Raw genomic sequence first — 22,994 nt, 5'->3', positions numbered from 1 at the left:
TACAACTATGTTGCCATCACAACGTAATGCTGTAAATACGAATGTAAAAATGACGATGATTTAAACAACTTTACAGCTTAAATAATACACAAGTTTCAGCAGAAGAATTCATTTAACTTTTTGTAATTATTTTTGTAACTATTTTTGTAATTAATGTAACTGCTTTTATAAAACAATACATTTCTTATTTCTGCCTTTAAACGCTCAGAAAATTGGCCCCAATCACTTCCATTGTAAGTGCCTAACTTTAACCTCTATTTTTGTGGTAATCAACATTATGCCACAAATGCTGTCAATCTACCTTAACTTGTATTGAACCCAGACCTTTCCTTTAAAAATATGTCCAATGGAAAACTAATTTTCGCCAAAGTACTTTAATTACCACAGTTATTGCTACTACTGTAAAACTATAACAATTAATTTGGTCCTCATACTGTCCTACAATCTCCTTCAAACAGAACAAAAAGCTTAAAGAAATTTTCTGTCACTTGAGTTGAACTTTTTTGTTTTGATAACAGTGGTGGCTATTGACTAATAACACACATTTTAATGTAATAACATTAGGCTGTTGCCAGGGATTTAGAATGTGTATATCATTTCACTCATCAGCAACAACTATTTCTATCTTCCAAAATATATTGGAGTCCCATGATGGTTATGCATATTGACTATAAAATAAAACCTCTGTAGAACATGACATGAGGACTGAATGGAGAATTCTTTGGGCTAGCGTTGGACTGGGTCATGAGCTCTCTTTATGATCACACCTGTCAGAGGCACTTGTTTAAAACAAAGAAAACAAAACAGGAATTCATCCAATGTATGATTAAGGAGTCCATTAGTTCCTCAAACCTCAGAACTGTCAGCAATGTCAAGGCTGCTTCGAACTATAACAGGCTGTAGGCTAGATGAAACACTTGGGGCTTGTTTAGTAGGTGTCCGCCTTGAGCGAACCACCAATGCCATCACTACAACAACAAGGACGGTGAGAAGCAGTCCCATGAGGGCTCCCGCCACCGTTACTGCATTCTCTTCCACATTTCGTGCACTGAGATCCCGTGGAGACAGTCCGTCTGCGAACAGCTCCACCCCAGACGCAGCATGCCCACGACTGCGGTCCAGGGCAATGTGCATGATATTCGTTCCTCGGTTGTTCTCAGGTCCGATCTCCTCTGCCAGAAAGGGGACTTCTCTGTTGGACCGCTTAGAGCGTCCTCTGGCCTCTGCTGTTAGGTCACCTGACATTATTGAATGGTATACTACGCTTCGCTTGCCAATGCCACGTTTGGCATTGTCTTTTGAACGCAGTGTATAGATGGTGTGAATGTACCATTCCCTGCCTGCAGCCACCTAGAGGATGAGAAAGACAGTTGAGAATTTGCACGCCTTGACTATCTATAATATATGGTGAATTATTACAAACTTAAGACACTATGAAATCAAAATTGGAGATTTGTGGCTTTTAGTCCATGTCTATTGTCTTTGAGGCCATCTACTGTATATTCTACTACTAAAAGGTAACTTTTTGCAGATATACACAATTAAAAAATATTTTCAACATGTTCCATATTTATTTAAAATTGTGGTTACAGTATAGGGCACTTGCAATGGAAATGAATGGGGCCAGTCTGTACATGTTAAAATACACACAGTTTCAAAAGTATAGCCACAAGACATAAAACATATACATGTTAACATTATTTTAGTATGATAAAATCGTGTACTAATCTTATCAGTGTACAGTTCTATCAAATATTTGAACCAGTGCCGTTTCTGAGCATATGGGGGCCCTATGTGAAAACCTACTTGGTTGACCCCAACCCATCCATGTAACTGTGCAATTGAGCCATAACAGTCTTAGTTGCAGCTTTTAGTATATTTAACAAAAAAAAAAATAAAAATAACAAACCAACAACCTTGCTTTACGGGGCCTCCTGGTGGCTCCGGTGTCCTTAACGGCTGCTTAAACCACTTAGAGCTAGAAACGGCCCTGATTTGAAATTCATTGCCATGACAAAGAAAATCTAACAAAACTAATGTAGAACAGAGATTTTATCACACTAGAGTAATGATAACATACAGTAAATAATGTCTACATCTTGTGGCTATTCTTTGAAAAAGTGTTTTTTTTATGATAATGGACCGGCCCTTTCACTTCCATTGTAAGTGATTACTGTAACCGCAATTTTAAATAAACAAGGGACGAGTTTTTCTTTTTGTGGTAACCAACATTATGCTACAAATGCTTTCGATTGAGCTTAACTTGAATTGAATTCAGAGCATTCCATTAAAATGTACAGCCATCCTGGAAAACAGCCCATAAATATTGATGAGTCATGTTGCACTAAACCAATTTTTGTCCAATCAAATACGTTCTGGGCATGCTTGAGAATGTCCCTCCCCTCATACCACCTGCAACTGACTAGCAAGTAGTAAATCATAGTTTATGGCTGTGACATAAAGCCAGTTGGCTTAAAAAAATGCCTTTCATATGTCCTGCCCAAACTTTCTGTTTCAATAGGAAATACATCAACACAGGAATGAAATAGATTTCATGGGGTCTTTAAATGTAATTTCAATTCCATTAACCATCATGAAGATTAAACCTGGAATAGGGGAGTTGAATCCAGCCTAAATCCATCAGAGCCTGGTTGTTTCACCAGAGAGAGGGCAGAGGGGTCGTCCACAGCTAGCAGGGTGTTAAAACCCACATCTCCAAAACTCTTTGCCTGAGTCTCTGGCTGAGCTTTGTCCTAGAGGCAGATGGATTCATGAGACCATTTTCATTTAAGGAGTTTTCACAATAATCTGGTTCAGTCATTATGCATGAGCAATAAATAATTTTTTCTTACCTTACTATTAGTATCGTGCAAATGTCTCATGCAAGATACTTTTGTTTAATAGCTACTTTGGTATTCAATTTTGTTAATTTTATGCATTTATTGTGTATTTTTTGCAATATTTGTGTATAGTATGTGCCTTGTTCATATTGTATATGTTTTTATATCGTACTTTTATCATTATCTATCTATCCATCCATACACATTAAAATTATCTTTTGCTCCCACCTGCCGGCTAAAATCTGCGATGTCACAAAAATAAACATAAAGAGACACATATACTTTTTACACATCTGCACTGCTCTTACACTTTAGTTTAGAATGGAATAAACACAAGCGGAGAGATGCAAACAGTGAAGCATCCGAGTGCTGATGTTTGAGACATCAGTACTCATGGAACATCTCTCGTCCAATCAGATTCAAGGACTGGAACTAACTGTTGTATATTATATTATATTATAATAAATCATATTATGCTGACCTTCTTACATGGATGTTCTTATTTTCTTGCATTTTATTTTAAAGATGAACAATATACTCACAATAATCTTGAAACGGTAGAGCAGGGAAGGAGTGTCTGCAAGGCATCCAAACTCAAACTTGGTGGGGTTGTATTTCGGAACATATCCATCAGCTCCAGTGCACAGATACACATTCTCAATGTTACAGTAAAAGGAGTCACCTAAGTTCTGTACAGGGTCCACCATTACCCGTCCATAGATTGTGTCACCTTATGGAGAACATTCCTAAGTGTCAGCATTATATAGTATAATCCAGAACTGTGATTGAAACATAATTAAAAAATTGGTCCTAGGCTTTCAATGTAAAGAATTACAAACTGATTAAACCTGGTTTGACTGAAACACAACATCCTCAACATGCTTTGCTGTGCAAAAATGCCTAAACTGATCAAGTCTAAAAAGATTTAGCTTGACAATCTACAAGAAAACACAAACTGAATTAGTTCCATACATAATTACATAGGTGTTTGTAGAGGACGTACCCTGAGAAAAAGTTGCATCGCTCTCTTGACCGAAGCCCAAAGATCCATCTGACAGCCACAATGCTTTATCAGACAACAGAAACATCTGCGTATTCAGACTGAACTCCACAGCAACAGGGTCACTCACCTAAAGAAAGTGAATACATTTACGTGGCTTCTTTCAAAAGTATTTTAGATTTAACTGTTGTCTATATATCTGCTGATAAAATCCATTTGTGGCAGGGTGGAGGGTGGGGCCGGGTCGTGATTATACACACCCGGTCCCTTATCAGGCTAATCAAGCCTCCGAGAGGGATAAAGGTCGACTGCGGAGGATTGTGCGGGAGAGAGAGATAGTTTATGGACATGTCTGTCATGTGTGTGTTTGTGTCTTTTAAGTTTATCATTAAAACTATTATTTATATTGTCAAGCTGGTTCTCGCCCCCTCCTCTCCATTGATCCCTTTACACTGGTGCCGAAACCCGGGAAGGAGGAGGCGAGAACCGGCTTGACAATATAAATAATAGTTTATTTTAAAACAAGTAAAAGTAAAACAAACCATACTGAATTCTTGTTATTTGATGGCCTTACAAAACATAATATAAAATAAAATACATTTTACAAGCCATTTCATCTTCTTGTGAATGGAAAATTCATACCTAAAATACAGCAACAAATGTAACTTATTTCAATTGAGTACTGTGCTGAATGTCTAATTTATTAAAACCAATAGCTCATAACAGGCCTTTATGCACTACATTTAACCTAATTCCTGATTTATATATTTATTTTGTTTACCTGCTGAAAGCGGATATCAAGCTCAAAGGTAACTGGCTCTCTAGGGTTGCAGACTGGAGGTACAGAGTACTCCTCATTTAGTGCTGCTGTACAGGGGATCAACTTCAGTGTGTATGTGCCTGAATAATCACGAACCTGCAGGTCATGGATGTCACAGATCAGTTAATTATAAATACTAACAAATTAGACACTTATAACACATAATGTACATAATGGAAAATCTCTCAGTGAGAGCACATTGTTAAAAGAGACTTACGGCAAAGTCAGATATAAACATCCATTGCTGGACAGGCTGACTGTACGTGGGCTCTGTCCTGATCAGAGAGAGGTTAAAGGTCAAGCCTGGGTGGTCTGCACTCAACACCATGGACCTCACAGGTGATGCTATGTAATCAGGTTAGAGACAGCAAGTTGAGTTAATCAAATTGAACTAAAAAGTTAAATTAAGCTTTGATGTACTCTATGTGGTAAATACTAATGTATTTTAACAACAGACTGGGTTCTTACATGATCTTTTGATCCTATTTGCAGTCTTCAGACCCCTCAGATTTGCTGCTAAAAAGATACATTATTTGGTACAGTCCTTGTACTTCATCTTTGTTTCCAGGAGAAGTATTTTAATAAAGAAATATACAGTAGCAACTTGGAGCATAAGGAAGATATAAAAAAACGCACCAGGATGTGTCACCACAAACAAGCCCCTGAAGCGAGCTTCTGTTCGGAAGTTTACAACAAGTCTCCCCTGCTCATTAATCCTCATGCTGGTAGGATAAAGGGCACCTACATGAATTACATTTCTGTATTAGTTTTATAGCTTCGCTTGTGTCTTATGACCACATGGGACATTCATTTGGCCCCAAATCGTATCTGGACACTGAAGTCACACTTAAAAAAATGTATCAATGTCATTGCAATGTCATTGCATTAAATAAATAAATTCACCTTTCTTAACCATTTTGCAATGAGTTTTAAACAATTGGTCCCAAGATCATTTTTAAAGGATGTACTGTTGCCCTCAAGTTCACACAGGTGTTCTTGAAGAGTAACCACAGGTGTTGTTCATCACATTATAGGAATAGTTCATCCAAAAATTAACATTCTCTCATCATTTTCTCAACCCTCATGCCATCCCAGATGGGAATTTCTTTCTTCTGCATAACACAAACAAAGATTTTTAAAAGAATATTTCAGCTTTGTAGGTCCATACAATGCAAGTGAATGTTGACTAAAACTTTGAAGCTCCAAAAAGCACATACAAATGTATTGTTCTCATCCAAAATTTATTAGATTGCTTCAGAAGACATGAATTAACCCACTGGAGTCGTATGGATTACTTTTATGCTGCCTTTATGTGCTTTTTGGCGCTTCAAAGTTTTAGTCATCATTCAATTGCTTTGTATGGACCTACAGAGCTGAATTACGCTTCTAAAAATCATTTTTCATCTGCAGAAGAAAGAAAGTCATACACATCTTTGGGCAAACTATTCCTTTAACTATGTTCCACTATGTCTCATACTCAAAAAGTCTCCAAATAGTATTTATATAAATTATGAACATATTTTTACAATTGACAACATAACAAATGACTTTTTTTGCTTGAAAACAGAGCTTGTGATGTTTCACTTTAAAATAAAGGTAAATTGCTGTGATATTTTGTTATCTAATGCAACAGCTTTCATATACAGAATTTTTACACTTTGGGGTCACTGCATCTTTGAAAATATTTTAGGATTGTAAATATAACAGCCATGAGGTACTAGAACTTTGAGATCAAAATAAACTGAAAATAAACTAAAATAAACTATGTACGTGTTTTCACACTGAAACATGCATAAAAGTGGAACATCTTAACTTGCCTTGCAGTTCTGCCTGCGCAGGGCTGCCAACACCGTCCTGCCACAAGATGGCAGTGTCATACACGAAAGTGAGCCGCAGCTCTGAATGCAGGTCAAAATGCTGCCAGCCTCCTGCACCAACTGGGGAATGAAACACGTATGAGACGTGGAGTGGGACTCGTAGGGTCACGTACGACTGCACCAGGTTCAACACCTATGAAAAAAACACATTGCAAAAGTTACTGAAGATGAGTAAGTAGTAATATAGGTACATTTATTTATTACGAAACATTTACTAATTTCCATAGTCAATTATGATCAAAATACCAGACTATAAAATGTGCTCCCCAGTAATGAGGCCAGTGTGAACACCTGTGGGACCGAGTTTAATCAAGACTAGAAAAATCCTAGAAAAACGTTCAGTGTAACATGGTCATTCTGTTTGCTTGATGCAATATGGCATCACAAACTCTGTCTCAAACATTTCCAAACACTGTTTATGAAAAACATCAGGTGACTATTTGTGTACCCAGAGGGTATCAACTTTGTCTCAGATGTTTTTGCTAAAATGTCTTAAATGAAATCCAAATAGACAAATATGAAACACTTGTTCGTCATTCGATTTATGAACCTCTGACCTGCCCATCTGTTCCGATGGTTCCCCCGCAGTCTGTGAGCAGCTCAGACATGTCATAATAACTCACAAACTCCCACAGACAAGCCTCCAAGTTCAGGTTCCTGTAAAAGCGTAGTGTGCTCAGCCCCCTGAGAATGCTGCTGTACTGATACGGCAGAGCCTCTCTGGCACTCTCTATATTCTGAGTTGCCTTGGTCAGGAAGCCGTGGTTTGTGGAGACCTCATTAAAGTCCAGCAGATTGGAGCACCTGTGGTTTCCCACGCGAGTGCCATCGGGGCTGAGGGTCAGCTCGAAATTAGACAGAGACTGAGTGGAGACCACTGGGAGCAAGCCTGGTGAGCAGAGAGCACAACGCATACAAAGACAATGATGATAATTAACAAACTAATATTGTATTCATCACACTGACTAGCCTTAAACAAAAATTACAATGTCATACAGGTTCTAATAGGCTACAGCATTGAAATATAACATTTAAATGAAAAGTAAATTTCAATATCTGAATCTAAGGAGGGTTAGAAGTAAAGCATTATGGATTACCTTTGAAACATATGCACAGAGACACTATTTGAAACAGTATTTAAAGGGATAGTCCACCCAAAAATGAAAATGATGTAATTATTTACTCAGCCTCATGTTGTTCCAAACCAGTTGATTTTCTGTCTTCCATGGAACAAAAAGGAGATGTAAGGCAGGATACAATTAAATATTATAGACCTTATTCACAGCAGCACCATCTTTGATTGACAACTAGGCTGTGAGGGACAGACCGCAGCTGCAGTTTAAAGTGTTTCTGGATCATTACGCCGACTAAACACTGAGAAAACATATCTTTATAAGAACATTCAGCAGACCAAAAACTCCAGACAACATGAGTGGTGGAAAATCAGATGTGATCTAGTAGCTTAATACAGCTTTGTACTCTGCGTGCCATTGAAGAGATGGTAAGTCTATCCCTCACAGCCTCATTGTCAATCCCATTAAAAATCAAAGATGGTGCTAGCATGAATAAGGTCAATAAAAGAGAATGGGGGCAGGTTAAAAACAAATAAATAAATCATATTCAAGTCTTCTGAAGACATTTGATATGTTTGTGTTAAGAAATTTAAGTTGCTGTTCACTGGCATTTTAAAATGCGTTGCACCAAGTTTAATGTCAATAGAGCGCAAAAGAGCCTGCAGACTTTTTCAGCATCTTGGTTCCTGAAATATTATTCTATTGAATTTTTTCCCATAGGGATTAAATAAAATCCTTAAAAAAAGAGTTTTAAGTTATGAACCAAATGAACCAGCTCTGATTTGAATCAAAACATTAAACATTTTTATTTGAAGCAAAAAAAGTAATAAAAAATCTGACAAAAAGACAAAGTTATAAGACTGTGTAATTAATGTCTTTAAAGGGATAGTTCACCCCAAAATTAACATTCTCTTATCTTTTACTCTCCTTCATGCCATCCCAGATGTGTATGACTTTCTTTATTCTGCAGAACACAAATTATGATTTTTAGAAGAATATTTCAGCTCTGTAGGTCCTCACAATGCAAGTAAATGGCCAGAAATTTGAAGGTCCAAAAAGCAGATAAAGGCAACATTAAAGTAATCCATACGACTTCAGTATTTTAATCAATGTCTTCTGAAGTAATGTAGTAGGTTATTAGTTTGGTCTAGAACAGACCAAAATGTAACTCCTTTTTCAAGGTACATCATGCCATTGAAATCTCAAGGCACGATCATGATTTCAAGCTCAATTACAGTACATCGAAGTGTAACAGAAGTGTAATCGAGCTTGAAATAATGATCGGCAAGGAGACTGCTGTCAAGATTTATAGAGAAAAAGAAATCATATTTTGGTATGTGCTCTCCCCAAAACCAATTGGATCACTTCAAATGACATTGATTAACACACTGGAGTTGTATGGATTACTTCAATGTTGCCTTTATGTGGTTTTTGGAGATTCAAAGGTCTGGCCACCATTCACTTGTACTGTATGGATCTTCAGAGCTGAAATATATATTTCTTTTTTGTGTTCAGCAGATGAAAGTAAATGATGAGATAATTTGTATTTTTAGGTGAACTAACCCTTTAACGAGGGCATGAACTTCAATCACATGAAGCATTCCAAATGATGTAATCTAATTAAAAACTATGGAAAAATATAACCAAATGTGATGTCAATTTTTTTACATTAGTTAATGCATTAGGTATCATGAACAAACAATTATCTATGCATTTTTTACAGCATTAATGAATCTTAATTAACGTAAGTTAATAAAACTACAATTATTCATTGTTAGTTCATGTTAGTTAATAGTGCATTAACTAATGTTAACAAATCCAACTTTCGATTTTAAAAGGGTATTAGTATATATTGAAATTAACTAGGGCTGTTGATTTAACGCGATAATTCAGTGCGATTAATTTGACGCGTTAAACAAATTAACGCAATTAATCGCAATGCCCCCCTGACCGTAATATGTAAGATTCCTGAGAAATGCAATCTTGTAGTACCATCTATTTACTCCAGAGGGCAGTATGTGCAACTTCAGCTGTATGGCAATGAGCAGTTTATACAGTGAAGAAAACAACCATCCAGCAGACACCACAACACAAACATGCGTTACGTTCTTGCGTTCAAAACACTTGATAGAGCGCAAATTCGAAATAAGGGATCTCAAGATGTGTTCTAAGTATTAAACTATATTTAACTTGATACAGTGACCTAAAAATGTATGTTTATAACGCAATGCACCCGAGACGCTACACAAGCATGTCTGATGCAGGTGTACATTGACGGGTCCTTAAACAAGCCCGCATAATAAATCTTGAACTGATTGACAAATTCACTCGTGAAATGGATTGTTGTGAACTGTGTACAAATGATTGGGTTATGATCAATAATATGGTAGTAAACAATACATTGTATTCTAAAGTCGCTTTTTGTATTGTCTTATAAATGATTAACTCTTCTACTACAAGAATGTATGCATTTTAATTATCTGAATATGGTTTTATTTTATTTATATATATATATATATATATATATATATATATATATATATATATATATATATATATATATATATATATATATATATATATATAAATAATATAAATATTTGTATATGCGATTAAATCAGGACACCATGTAATTAATTCCATTAAAATTTTTATTTGATTGACAGCCCTAAAATTAACATGAACTAAGATTAGTAAATGCTGCAAAAGTATTATTTATTGTTAGCTCATGTTGACAAATGGAACTTTATTGTAAAGTGTTACCAAATTTGTTGTGAACTATGCCTTTAATTGCCCATTTTGCAAGCTGTAAAGTGAGTTGTTGCTGATTGTCATCACAAAATCTATAAAAAAAAAAGTTTTTGGAAAGCGGAAATAGCTTTTGATGTGCTGCAGAAAAGTAGCTTTAAAACACCTATCTTTGTTCAAACACTTGTTTTTGTCCTGTACTGCTGACATGCAATGTAACTTATGACAAGTATTTCTCAAAATAATTTAATATGGCCTTTGCTCCTTTGTATCGTTTCTATCTCAGAATCATTTTGATAAAAGAAAAAAATAGTTTTGACAGAAAATGCTCTCAGCAAATTTGCAACTTGATATTTGTTTATTTTTACACATCACTCCCCCTTTGATTCGGTTTTCTCAGGAGGAAACTGAAAATTTGCAACTGAATTTTCCCCAGGGGAATATGTGAGAGGTGTTTCTTTGAGGGACTGAACTAAGCAAATGATCTGGCAGCCAGAGGGGAAAATTATTCTCTTACCGTCTATGTGGGGCATGGTGACAGTAAGCTTGATGAGATTGGCATATTGAGGGTCTTCAGCACCTGTATAACGTAGTTTGGCAGAAAAGGGCTCAGCACCTACTGTGCCCAATTTACGTGGTTGGCACATCCCTGCTCGGAACATCAAAGACATAAACATTACTTCAAGCATATTACCACCTACTGACAGTCTAATTCCACATTGCAAATGGTATATTATAACCAGTGGCCCGGGAAAAGCATAATGTCCTTTGGTTCCATCATACAAAGCAAACCATTTTCATATAATCCCACTTAATGTGATGGTTTCAGCCTCACCTTCTTCCATGCTAATAGACACAATGAGGCTGCTCAGCTCCAGCCCCTCATCCCCGTTAGAATTCACAGCACGGGCTGCACACTGAACTCTAGAGCCCGCTTGGAAATAAATGGAGTCTAGGGTGATCATCTTGGAGGAGGTGAAGAAAGTGTCAAAGTCAGCTTCTTTCATGGGGCTGGTGACGCCATCCGGGCCACTGGGTGCGCTAATGAGCCATCGGTAACGCGTCAGGGTGTCATTGATGTGCTCGCTAATGCAGATGGAGCCTGTTGTGTCATAGTCTGGATATTTGGTGTTGCAAGCCTTGGAGTCAGAGAAGAAAACAGTTCAAAGAGAATTTGATAATTCAATTGCAATTAAAGTACTCCTAATTAGTGCAATAATATAATATAGCAGATCGATCTATCTATCTATCTATCTATCTATCTATCTATCTATCTATCTATCTATCTATCTATCTATCTGTCTGTCTGTCTGTCTGTCTGTCTGTCTGTCTGTCTGTCTGTCTGTCTGTCTGTCTGTCTGTCTGTCTGTCTATCTATCTATCTATCTGTCGCTCTTATCTATCTATCTATCTATCTATCTATCTATCTATCTATCTATCTATCTATCTATCTATCTATCTATCCATCTATCTATCTATCTATCTATCTATCTATCTATCTATCTATCTATCTGTCTGTCTGTCTGTCTGTCTGTCTGTCTGTCTGTCTGTCTATCTATCTATCTGTCGCTCTTATCTATCTATCTATCCATCTATCTATCTATCTATCTATCTATCTATCTATCTATCTATCTATCTGTCTGTCTGTCTGTCTGTCTGTCTGTCTGTCTATCTATCTATCTATCTATCTATCTATCTATCTATCTATCTATCGTTTATAAACATAAATATTAGGGGAAGCCATGCTTCTGGTATTTCTGGGCATGTACTATAGTAGTCATGTATAGTTGTAATCATGTAAATACAACTATACATGAATAACATGGTAGCCATTCAGCATCATCTGATACCATCATTGTACTATGAATCAACAAAAGTACTTTTTTGTAAGACAAAGCAGACTTCCATTGATAATAAAAGCATTTATTTCAAGGTGCAACATGGAGGATTTAAAAAAGTTTGTGCTCCTTGTGCTACTTCAAGAATATAATTTCCTTTCATTTTTATAATTAAATATAAAAAATTCTAACAATCGCTAATGTATTTTATTTACTTGTATTTCCTATTGAAAACTCTATTATAGTTTTTCTCAGTCGCTTTGGTGCATTTCTCACATCACTATTTACATTTGCACAACAGTTAGTTCAACCTCCACAACATTTAGTCATTTGTGCACATCATAGTAGCAGTTTCTCATTCCTTCCAACAAATTGCGAATGCTTTTGGACATGCATCAACTGCTTTCATACAACTCTCTGCTGTTCTATAACATTATCACTTGCTTATGTCATGTCAGTCAAAATGAACTATACTTGTGAATGCTGAATAGTCATTCCATATAAAACTAATAGTCCTCATTTCATTGCTTTAGTCATTACATACAAAAATGTTGAACTAGTTGTCAAAATCTGTCAAGCAAATAAAATTAAAAAAATGTAATCTTTTTTTCCTGAAAATATCTCCTAAATTGAACAATTTCTCTCAGGTGAATCTTTCACTGATGAGAAGGGGTGTGTGACGTATTAGTTGCAACCAATGATAAGCCACTTCTCTACAATCACTGTCAGAGCTGAATCCCATAAACCCCCACTTTACAAGCATATATGAACCAAGCAGGACATAGTGTGTACCATTTCTACAATACTGTGACACATAAATGGAAGGTCAGCCTCGTGGAAGAGGGGTGAGGGTGCGGGGAGGAAGAGGAAGGGGACAAAACAGGGGAAGAGGAAGAAGAGGCCAAGTACATAGGTGGATCCCTGATGAAATCAGGGCTACAATTGTGGATCATGTTGTCAATCACGGCCTAACAATGGCTGAGGCTGGTCGAAGGGTGCAGCCAAATGTTGGGAGAACCACTGTAAATTCAATTATTCAAACATTTCGTCGGGAGAACAGGTGTGTATAAATGGACAGTAATTCAGCACTTAACAATCTGCACTGCACTACTGTCATTGTGTCATACATGAAGCTTGCAGTGGGACAATAACTTGTCACTGTACATTTTACATTTAGACGTACAGCTTTACTGTATCACACATTTAGTGTATTGTAGTGTTACAGTAAAGATTTGCCATATTTACTGTAATTTTACTCTGCACCACACAGGATTGCAAGACAACCTCGCAGAGGTGGAAGAGGGCCCCTTTTACTCCAGCAACAAGAGGAAGCCATTTGTGCAATGGTGATTGCAAACAATGCCATAAGGTTGAGAGAGATACAAAGTGCTGTTATAGAGGATGACAACGTCTTTGGGAATATTGAATCTGTTTCAGTCGCTACAATTGACAGAGTGCTTAGGAGGAATGAAATGCGCATGAAACAATTGTACAATGTGCCATTTGAACGGAACAGCGACAGAGTGAAGGAGATCTGTCACCAGTATGTACAGGTAAAACATGTATGTGTTCTATGCATATACTGTAATGTTCAGTGCTGTAAACTGTTTACTTTGTGTAGTGTCATGCACTACACTTACATGACAGTTCTGTGTATGTGTATTCACAGTGCATACTGTACAATATGTTGTCCAAAATGCATTATGTTACACAGGAAAAGTTGTTATAGTTTTTCTCACTCCCTCTTCTGTAATAAAGCACGTACTGGAGCTGGAGGCCAGGGAACCGCTGCACACATTCATATACCTTGATGAGGCAGGTTTCAATCTGGCAAAAGGTAGAAGACGTGGAAGGAATCGCATTGGACAGAGAGCAACCATTGATGTCCCAGGCCAACGAGGAGGGAATATTACTATGTGTGCAGCCATCTCAGAAAACGGCGTCCTCACCCATATCCCCCGTCTTGGTCCATACAACACACAACATCTGCTGACTTTTTTAGACGCTCTTTACAGGGACATAATCCCTGAGAATGAGAGGGGTCTAACTGGAGACCATCTGAGCAAGCATGTTGTTGTTTGGGATAATGTGCGTTTTCACCACTCAGATCTCGTCAGACAGTGGTTTGCAGCACATGATAGGATGCTGGTGGAATATCTCCCTCCCTACTCACCATTCCTAAATAGAGTCCTAATAGAATCCAATAGAGAAGTTTTTCTCTTCCTGGAGGTGGAAGGTATATGACCGTCATCCACATACCCAAATGGCCCTGCTAGTGGCCATGGATGCAGCATGTGATGACATCACAGCAGAGTCCTGCAGAGGGTGGATTGCCACTCGAGAAGATACTTTCCTCGCTGCATTGCAAGAGATGATATTCGCTGTGATGTAGATGAAATTATGTGGCCAGACAGAGAGGAACGTCTGGATGTGCATGAATGATTACAGTACTATGTATGTTCAGTTCCAATATGTACTGCAATATTGTTTACAGTTGTGCACAGCTCTACCCAAAGGGAGTTTATGTTTGTTGTAAATAAGGGTGTATTTTTTCTTTGGCACAATGCTGTGAACAAATTAGAATTGCAAAGAAGTAACAATGTGAAACATACATATTCAGTGTCTTGTACTCAGTTATCTCACTAAATACAGTAATGTGTAACTTTACTGTATTTTTCAAATGGCTGTGGAAGTAGTATATAGTGCTGTCTTGAGCATTTTCAGGTAGTGTCACCAAGATCTGACTTTTTTGCATTGGAAAACATTTACAGAGTAAACTGTCATAATGAAAACATGACAAAGCCATTTGACTATCTTGTTCATAAACAATGGTGTCAGGACTTTTCATCTTGACGACACGGACACTTTCGTTGACATGAATACTTGCTTTTGAGGAATGAGCTATCCATTTTGAGCAAGTGACACGCTTTTGCAGGTTATCAACTAGGTTTTGCAGTTTGAACTAATTGTTTTGAGAACTGCATTAACTGTTGTGCAAATGTAAATAGTGATGTGAGAAATGCACCAAAGCGACTGAGAAAAACTGTAAATGTACCCCATAATCATTAAAGCTTATTTAAATTCTGATTCAAATGTACTTTGAAATTATCCTGCTAATAATAATGTGCTCTGCTAATATGAAATGAACAGATCAGTGATGCCTGTCAAAGCAATGCAAAAAACATTCTTAGCAGAACTTGCTTTCTTTCAGACAAGAGATTTTGCCGATATTACTGACAAACCCACCGTGACACAGACAACGGGATACCCTGCAGGTGGATGGGAATTCTCTTTAGTTTTGCTGACATCATCATAGTGTAGCAATGACACAACATGAGGCAGAGAGGGGAATGTGACATCAGCCATACTGTTGGTCTCCTCAATATAGACTATGGCTTTAGTCATCTGCTAATACAAGAGGCACAGCTTTAGTTAAACAAATGTCTATGTTAACAAAGTGTATAAATAAGTACAATATATATATATGTTTTATAGTATATATGTATATGTTTTGGGGCATTTTGCCATTTTTGGTGCCATTTTTGCTCCAAGCCCCCCCTAAATATCACCAAAATTCACAAAGCCTCAAAACGAAAATGCCCTAGTAATTAATCTTTCTATTTTTTATTTGTAACATCTTATATAATTCTTAAAATTCTATTTAAGTCTGTTACATACAGTACATTATGGCTCAAAATATTAATGAATGTTTTTTAGGGTAATTAGGGTAAGAGATAATAAAACAGTTTTCAATCTTGAGAACTTTATTAATGAATTAATTAACTGATGTGAGAAAACCCAGAGGGCATATATTGTTAATTTCTGATACTGATATTCAATTCTATTCTATTCTAGGCCAATGTAGTTTAGTATGGGTTTGAAGCACTGGACATAAATGGATGGCATTCTGTTGTGTTTTTATCTAGTAAGGAAAGAAAAAGATAAAAACAAATTCCAAGAGGGCAAATGTTGTTTGAGAAGATAGTAAAATGTATTTCTGACACTGGTGTGGATATATCTGTCACTTTACAATAGCTTTGAATGTGGCAAAGTAGAATTTAGAGCCAGAACTATCCATTTTACAATGCAAAACATATGCACACTGAACATTCAGAAAATGTCTCACCTGAGTTTCAGCAACCATGTTCTCATCTGGTTTCAGGTGGACAGTAAAGGCCTCTCTTATCTCTCTTACACCATCAAACAAAACCTCCACTTTCACTACATGCTCTGTGTCACCCACTTTAAACTCCACATCTGCACAAACACAAACAAAAAACAGCTGATTACATACTGAAAAGATTAGCACCCTCCTTAAGTATTCCGCTCTTGCGCTCCACCTAAACACTTCCACTCTTGATTGCAACTGTCATTTGCATCCTGAACTCTATATAACCTGATTTAGATAGGAAATGCATGCAAGTGGTAGCTACTCTGGGCCGCTGCTATAAAGCAACTGCCAATCTACAAAATAAAATTAGATGCAGCATATTTAAAATGCAAAAGAAAGGGTCTGGCCTCATGAATTCTGCACAGGCCCCAGTAGATTCCTCACCCTGAGAGATAGGATGGTAGTCTTCTCCAGATATGGCAGAGCCGTCCTTGGTGTGCACTTGCACCATGGACACCTTTGAAGTGTCTCCCGTCCTGCGGATGGGGATTTTCACCAGCATCATCTGCCCTGACTCTTTTGGTTCACTCACACTGAACTTTGTCTCAGCAAACTTGATGATGGGCTCTGAGATATGAAGATGAAGGGTTTGAGAAGACATAAAGAATCAAGAACTTACTAAGAGCTTTTTTTGTATCTTAACCAAAAGACAATTCATCACATTTTACTCAAGTTTGACCCAATTTCTGGATATCTTAACCTAAATGTCAGGTAATTCTTTTAATTTTTATCTAAAGTGCATTTAAAATGAAAACCACTTTGATAAATAATGTCTTCGTTTCTCTCTTACTGTCAGAGCTGTCTTTGATCTTGATGAGCATTTCGTTTTGGTTGCCTAAGGATGCTCCGTACCACAAGTCACTCATTGCGCTGCCCAGAACTAGCCTGAGTTCCTCTTCTTCCTCATGAATTGAGTCATCAATCAGCTTTAATACACATGGCTTGTCAGTCTCACCTGGGGAACAGAAGAGGAGGATCAAAGTCTGGAAAAACACAGGAAACACCTCAATATTTTTAATTCCCCTATACTTTTAGAATTACATTTACATTTACATTTATTCATTTGGCAGACGCTTTTATCCAAAGCAACTTACAAAAGAGGAAAACTTAAGCAAATCATCTTAAGGAGACAGTGGTACGAAAAGTGCCATACTACAAAGTTTCACTATCATCAGAATATTATACAAAACAGATTTAAGTGCAAAAAGAATTGTAAATTATTATTATAATTTTTTTTTTGTGACCGGTTAAGTGCTCTTGGAAAAGATGTGTTTTTAGCCGTTTTTTGAAGATAGAGAGTGAGTTAGCTTCACGGATTGAGTTGGGAAGGTCATTCCAACAACGTGGTATGATGAAACTGAAAGTCCGGGAAAGTGTTTTGGTGCCGCTTTGTTTTGGTACGACAAGGCGACGTTCCTTCTGGTGGGAACGTAGCTCTGCTTTTAGGTATGCTGGAGCAGACCCAGTGACTGTTTTGTAAGCCAGCATCAGGGCCTTGAATTTAGTATGTGCATGAACTGGCAGCCAGTGGAGAGAGACAAAGAGTGGTATAACATGTGCTCTCTTAGGTTCATTAAAGACCAGACGAGCTGCTGCATTCTGGATCATTTGCAGAGGTCTAATAGCACATGCAGGAAGGCCTGCAATGAGCGTTAAAGTAGTCCAGTCTAGTTATGACAAGTGACTGAACGAGCAGTTGTGTGGCATGTACAGAGAGGAAAGGTCTTATCTTCCTGATATTGTAGAGTGTAAATCTACATGATCTTGAAGTCTTAATTCTGCAGTCTTGCAGAATTAGAGCCTAAAACATTTCTATAAAAAAATAAAAATCTCTTTGGAGATCAAACTTAGCCAACGTTCACATACCAGCAGAATACGGCTGTCAGGCCTGAGTAGAGGGCTAAAGATGGTAATGTTTACACAATCTGGTTATAAAAGAGATAGAAAATCGCATTCTATAACCAATGTGACTTCCTTACATTTAAAGGTCTCGCAGCTGAATTATGAGAGCTATTTCGGTTGATATGTGCCGTACGAACAGAACCGCAGTCGACAAGGATTTTGTCTGTTGCATCATTGACATGAGGCACACACTTTACTCTTTGCTGCCAATCACTACTGTTACAACAGTCAATCTTTTTTTGTTTGTTTGTTTGTTCGTCCATTGATAAGTTTGTTGCAACCCCTCTAATCAGCAACCCTATTTATGTAAAGAGGTATTTTACCAGGCAAGAATGTTATGATTGATGCATCAGTGTTGGGTCTCTCATCAAAATCAGACACCACCTGTGCAGAGCCCTGCCGTGTGTAGCAGCGCACAGTGGACTTGCGTCTAATGTCGCCGCTGCGGTGGACCATTGCTGTGATGTGACCTTCACTCTCCTCTGCAGTTATCACAGCCTGTTTAAACTGCATCTTTGGCACTGAAGAAAGAGAATATACAAAATCAGCCACTAAGATACAACAATCTACCTCTAGATTAAGGATAAAAACTTGTATGGGACAAATCCAAATTAAGTTCGAAACGTAAGTTTGGGAGGAGCTTGTTAATTTAGGCCTCCAGTCATATCCCAAGGATATATAAGCGGCTATTTACCTCACACTGGTGACGATTCTATCGGCATCCCTCCACCTCCCCTACTCCACCTTTATATTTCATAATGTCTATACCAAATATTATTTCAAAATTGTCTTTCTTTTTCCATGTAGTCCAGGGATGGGAGGGCTCTCGGAGCTCGTAAGTTTACCTTAATGCACTCCTGGACTATATGAACCAATGAACTTGTGAATAAACAGATGTGCATTTGGGTGGTTGCATTATGTGTCAATGCACTTTTTGATGAACATCAAGATTTTAGGGTTAAAATGTAGACAAGTGTATGAGGGAAAGTGTATATTTGAAAGAAAATGAAAATTCCCTCATCATTTACTCACCCTAATGCCATCCCAGATGTTAATGATTTTCTTTCTTCTGCTGAACACAAATTAAGATTTTTAGAAGAATATTTCAGCTCTGTTGGTCCATACAATGCAAGTGAATGGTGACCAAAACTTAGAAGCTCCAAAAAGCACATAAAGCACCATAAAAGTAATCCATACGACTCCAGTGGTTTAATCCATGTCTTCTGAAGTGATCCAATTGGTTTTGGGTGAGAATAGACCAAAATATAACTCTTTTTCACTGTGCATCTTGCCATTGTAGTCTCTAAGCATGATCATGATTTCAAGCTCAATTACACTTTTTAGCACTTGACACATGTGCAGAGCGCTAGATGGCGCTAGGATGTGCAATCAAGATTGAAATTATGATCACCAAGGAGACCACTGATGTCAAATTCTATAGTGAAAAATGTGTTATATTTTGGTCTGTTCTCACCCAAAATGTATTAGATCGCTGCAGAAGACATGGATTAAACCACTAATGGATTACCTTTATGATGCATTTCTACAGAGCTGAGATATTCTTCTAAAAATCTCTTTGAGTTCAGCAGAAGAAAGTCATACACATCTGGACTGGCATGAGGGAGATAATTTGAATTTTGGGGTGAACTATTTCATTAAGTTATGTAACTGGTCAACTTGTAATTTTAAAATGAAGTCAGTGTGTTTTTATCATATTAAATCTACTTTCTGCCAACACAGATTAATTTTAATGGTCCTGTGGTGAGACAAATACAGTTTAAAATTCCATAAAAACTGCAAGCATAATAATTATAAAATAATTTTTAAAAAGTCTTATGGTAACTGAACCAGAGTGTTCTTGACTGAAAAAAATTGTGGCTACTGATTTTACATTACAGCATGACACAAATGAATAAATAAGTTGTTATATTTGCTAAGTTGCTATAATATCAGAAAGCAGAGGTCAAGTTTTAAAACTTTAGATTTAGACCTTTCTACTGATGAATATTGTACAAAGATTAAGTAATACTTGATACCTGTATTTAAAAACAAAGAAATGGCCCACCATTGTCAGCCTAAATGTAAAGAGAATAGTTTTAGATAGAGTACAGCATGTCACACAGCAGGACATGTCAAGTGTTAACTACCCATCCGCCTTTATCTCAGTTACTATCTATGATGTTAGAGTTCTGTACATCTAACACATCAGCTTAAAAACAACATTTTATTTGGCAACACTCACAGTCTGAAATTGAGTCGTTGATAAAGATCGTGACTTTCGCTGGCTCTCCCAGAACTCCATTGGAGGGCATCTGGAGGATAAGCTCAAATCTCTCCGTCCCTTCCAGGATGGGCTGTCCCAGGTCATCCAGGATGGTGACCCAGACTGTCTGCATGCTCACACCTGGTGCAAAGTTCAAGTTTCTGCTGATTCCCACATAGTCCAGCCCCGCTAACAGACGAGCACACAGAAAAAGGGGTAACAGTCAGAAAGAGGTCAGACTGAATTTAATGGCAAAAATGTAGCTTCCTTAATACCAATTAATCCTCTCTCAGAGAGATTGCTGTTTCTGCTTTTCTGTTAGAGATCAATGAACAGTGTAGAGCCTACAGGTCAGTTTGGGACAACTGCACAGAGTATTCAGATGAACAGAGAGACTTTCTCATTATTATTATTTCAGCTCAGATAAAAGCTCCAAGCTCTTAGATGCCACATGTCAGTTGTTCAAGGACTTCACCAAAAGCAGTAATAACTCCAATCTTTTACTCTTGCATTCATTAAACACGCTGTACATGGGAGTTTGTAGGTTTTCATACAGCACTTTCAAATCATTAAATGGGCCCTGAAGTCTTGCAGCAAAAATAGTCTGAATATACAGAAGCTTTTCATTACCATTTACCAGAATTTTTGGTTCTCAGGAAAACTGTCAAGAAAATGTCTTGGTCAAATTTAACCCCAAATTAATAATAATAATAATAATAATAATAATAAACATAAAATTATATATTGCATAAAGAAAATTAAGCCAATATTTAAGACAATTAGAATTTTTAGGATACTTTTTTTTAACTCATTACCGTAAGGCACCTGGACGTTTTACTATTGTTATTCTCATTGTTATAAATGATGAAAATATCATAACGGTCATCTTTTCTGGAACTGCGTTACTGAGAATTGGGGGTAAAACGTGCTTAACTGTCATGAAAATGAAAAAAAATCTTAATGGCCCTAAATAGGCTTCATTTTCTATAAGCAAAATACAATTTCTTATTTGTTCTTATTTGTGAATTAAAATAAGACCAGGACATTTAATTGACAGGTTTCGTGAGATTCACGCAAGGATTGATATGTACAATACTTGTACAAGAATCCTTACTTGCATGAGATTTTACCTACATCAAATCATAGGGATGGCTTAATAGCCGCAGGATTCCTTACCTTCAGCGGAAACAGGGTCTGTTTTGCGGGATCTAACAGTGACTGTAGCTGTTTTAGAGAGATCTGTCCCTGTTCTCCATACATGCACTTCAATGTGGCCAGCACTCTCGTCGATGTGGTACTCCTGATTGCTGAAGTAGAACACTGGAGCTTTGGGGAAAAAGAAAGAAATAAGCAAACATATATTTTTAGCGAATGTTTGCATTTAGATAGTTTTATCATAGCTTTGCAGTAGAAGTTAAAATATGTTTAAAATACATGTACTAAGTCTGACCCGACCCTCCTCCTTTCATTATGTGACAAACCAGAGCATCTTGGCTGTTTCCTGAACGAAATACTAGTGTCTATACATAATATTACAGCATTAAAAGTAAGAGTAGTATGGTTATATTATTAGTATTACTCTAATTACTTTGCATCTGTACAGTAATGTGTTAAAAATAACCTTGAATAAATCCTCTTGTTTTTTTAATAGTAAACCAATCTTATACCAAGCAATAAAAGTGTACGATAGCTAAAATCAGCCCTATTCTATAACAACCAGTTTCAGCAGTCTGTTTGCAGACTGAACGGTGGACATTGGTCTCCATGGCAACAAAGTGACACCTTGTATTCCGTTTTGTGTTTTTCTCACCCACAGTGGTTTAGAGCAGAGGTCCCTGCAAGGGGTTTTAAGTGCTGTTGTTTCACAATATCTGCACGAATTCACATACAAAGATATGCGTTTAACCTCTATGTAACCTTCCTGTTGAGAACAAGCTACCGACCTTAAGACCAGGTCACCTTTTGCAGTGTTTCATTTTAATTAATTAATTTACAAAAGCACAAGGTATAAATTCCACTTACCGACCTCTCAAAGATGAGTTATTGTTATTGAGTTATTGAGTTTAAATCTGTGAGAATTTAAAAACCAAAACTTGCTTCACTGCACTGTAAAAATTTTTTTTTTGCATGTTGTATTTTTGTCATTCTCCAGTGTAAAATTAATCTTATTTTTCTTGCCCCATTGCCAGTATTTTTCTTTATTATTTAGCCAAAATGTAATGAGGTGTACTGAATGATTAAAACAAGAAAAAGCAATAAATGACCTAAAAAAATACAATTAAGTTATTTCAAGTTATATTGTCTGATTCTCTGAACTTGTCTTATTATCTCAGACTGATCGGCCTGTGAATTCACTGAACTTGGCCTGTGCTTACCGAAATTCTAATCATGTGTGAGAACTAATTTCCAGGTGAAATGTCCACAGGGTGGTGCAAAAAGCAAGTTGTTTCTAGTTGTAAATG

At 37.0% G+C, this 22,994-nt stretch overlaps 1 protein-coding gene across 3 annotated transcripts in view; it reads right to left on the bottom strand.

Annotated features, from left to right (window-relative positions):
• Positions 1-285: 285 nt before the first annotated feature.
• Positions 286-22,994, bottom strand: part of LOC127636036 (FRAS1-related extracellular matrix protein 2-like) — an 81,884-nt gene continuing 59,175 nt past the window's right edge. Inside the window, exons 7-25 of one of the 3 annotated variants that reach the window (XM_052116399.1) lie at positions 21,709-21,858; positions 20,512-20,721; positions 18,593-18,790; positions 17,158-17,322; positions 16,752-16,934; positions 16,323-16,453; positions 15,443-15,601; positions 11,194-11,497; positions 10,876-11,007; positions 7,095-7,426; positions 6,478-6,670; positions 5,293-5,401; positions 5,129-5,142; positions 4,878-5,005; positions 4,622-4,756; positions 3,844-3,970; positions 3,383-3,570; positions 2,607-2,753; positions 286-1,350 (exon numbers count right to left, since the gene is read on the bottom strand). In XM_052116399.1, the coding sequence (XP_051972359.1) occupies positions 847-1,350; positions 2,607-2,753; positions 3,383-3,570; positions 3,844-3,970; positions 4,622-4,756; positions 4,878-5,005; positions 5,129-5,142; positions 5,293-5,401; positions 6,478-6,670; positions 7,095-7,426; positions 10,876-11,007; positions 11,194-11,497; positions 15,443-15,601; positions 16,323-16,453; positions 16,752-16,934; positions 17,158-17,322; positions 18,593-18,790; positions 20,512-20,721; positions 21,709-21,858 (3,509 nt within the window). In that variant the 3' untranslated portion in view covers positions 286-846. Of the gene's footprint in view, positions 1,351-2,606; positions 2,754-3,382; positions 3,571-3,843; positions 3,971-4,621; positions 4,757-4,877; positions 5,006-5,128; positions 5,143-5,292; positions 5,419-6,473; positions 6,671-7,094; positions 7,427-10,875; positions 11,008-11,193; positions 11,498-15,442; positions 15,602-16,322; positions 16,454-16,751; positions 16,935-17,157; positions 17,323-18,592; positions 18,791-20,511; positions 20,722-21,708; positions 21,859-22,994 lie in introns of all 3 variants that reach the window. The other 2 variants (XM_052116397.1, XM_052116398.1) reach the window with 2 other exon arrangements.

The sequence above is a fragment of the Xyrauchen texanus genome, chromosome 43, assembly GCF_025860055.1.
Source record: "Xyrauchen texanus isolate HMW12.3.18 chromosome 43, RBS_HiC_50CHRs, whole genome shotgun sequence".
In the NCBI taxonomy this organism is placed as follows: domain Eukaryota; kingdom Metazoa; phylum Chordata; class Actinopteri; order Cypriniformes; family Catostomidae; genus Xyrauchen; species Xyrauchen texanus.
Note: the sequence above shows the minus strand (reverse complement) of the source record. Positions and strands in the feature narration are given on the sequence as shown.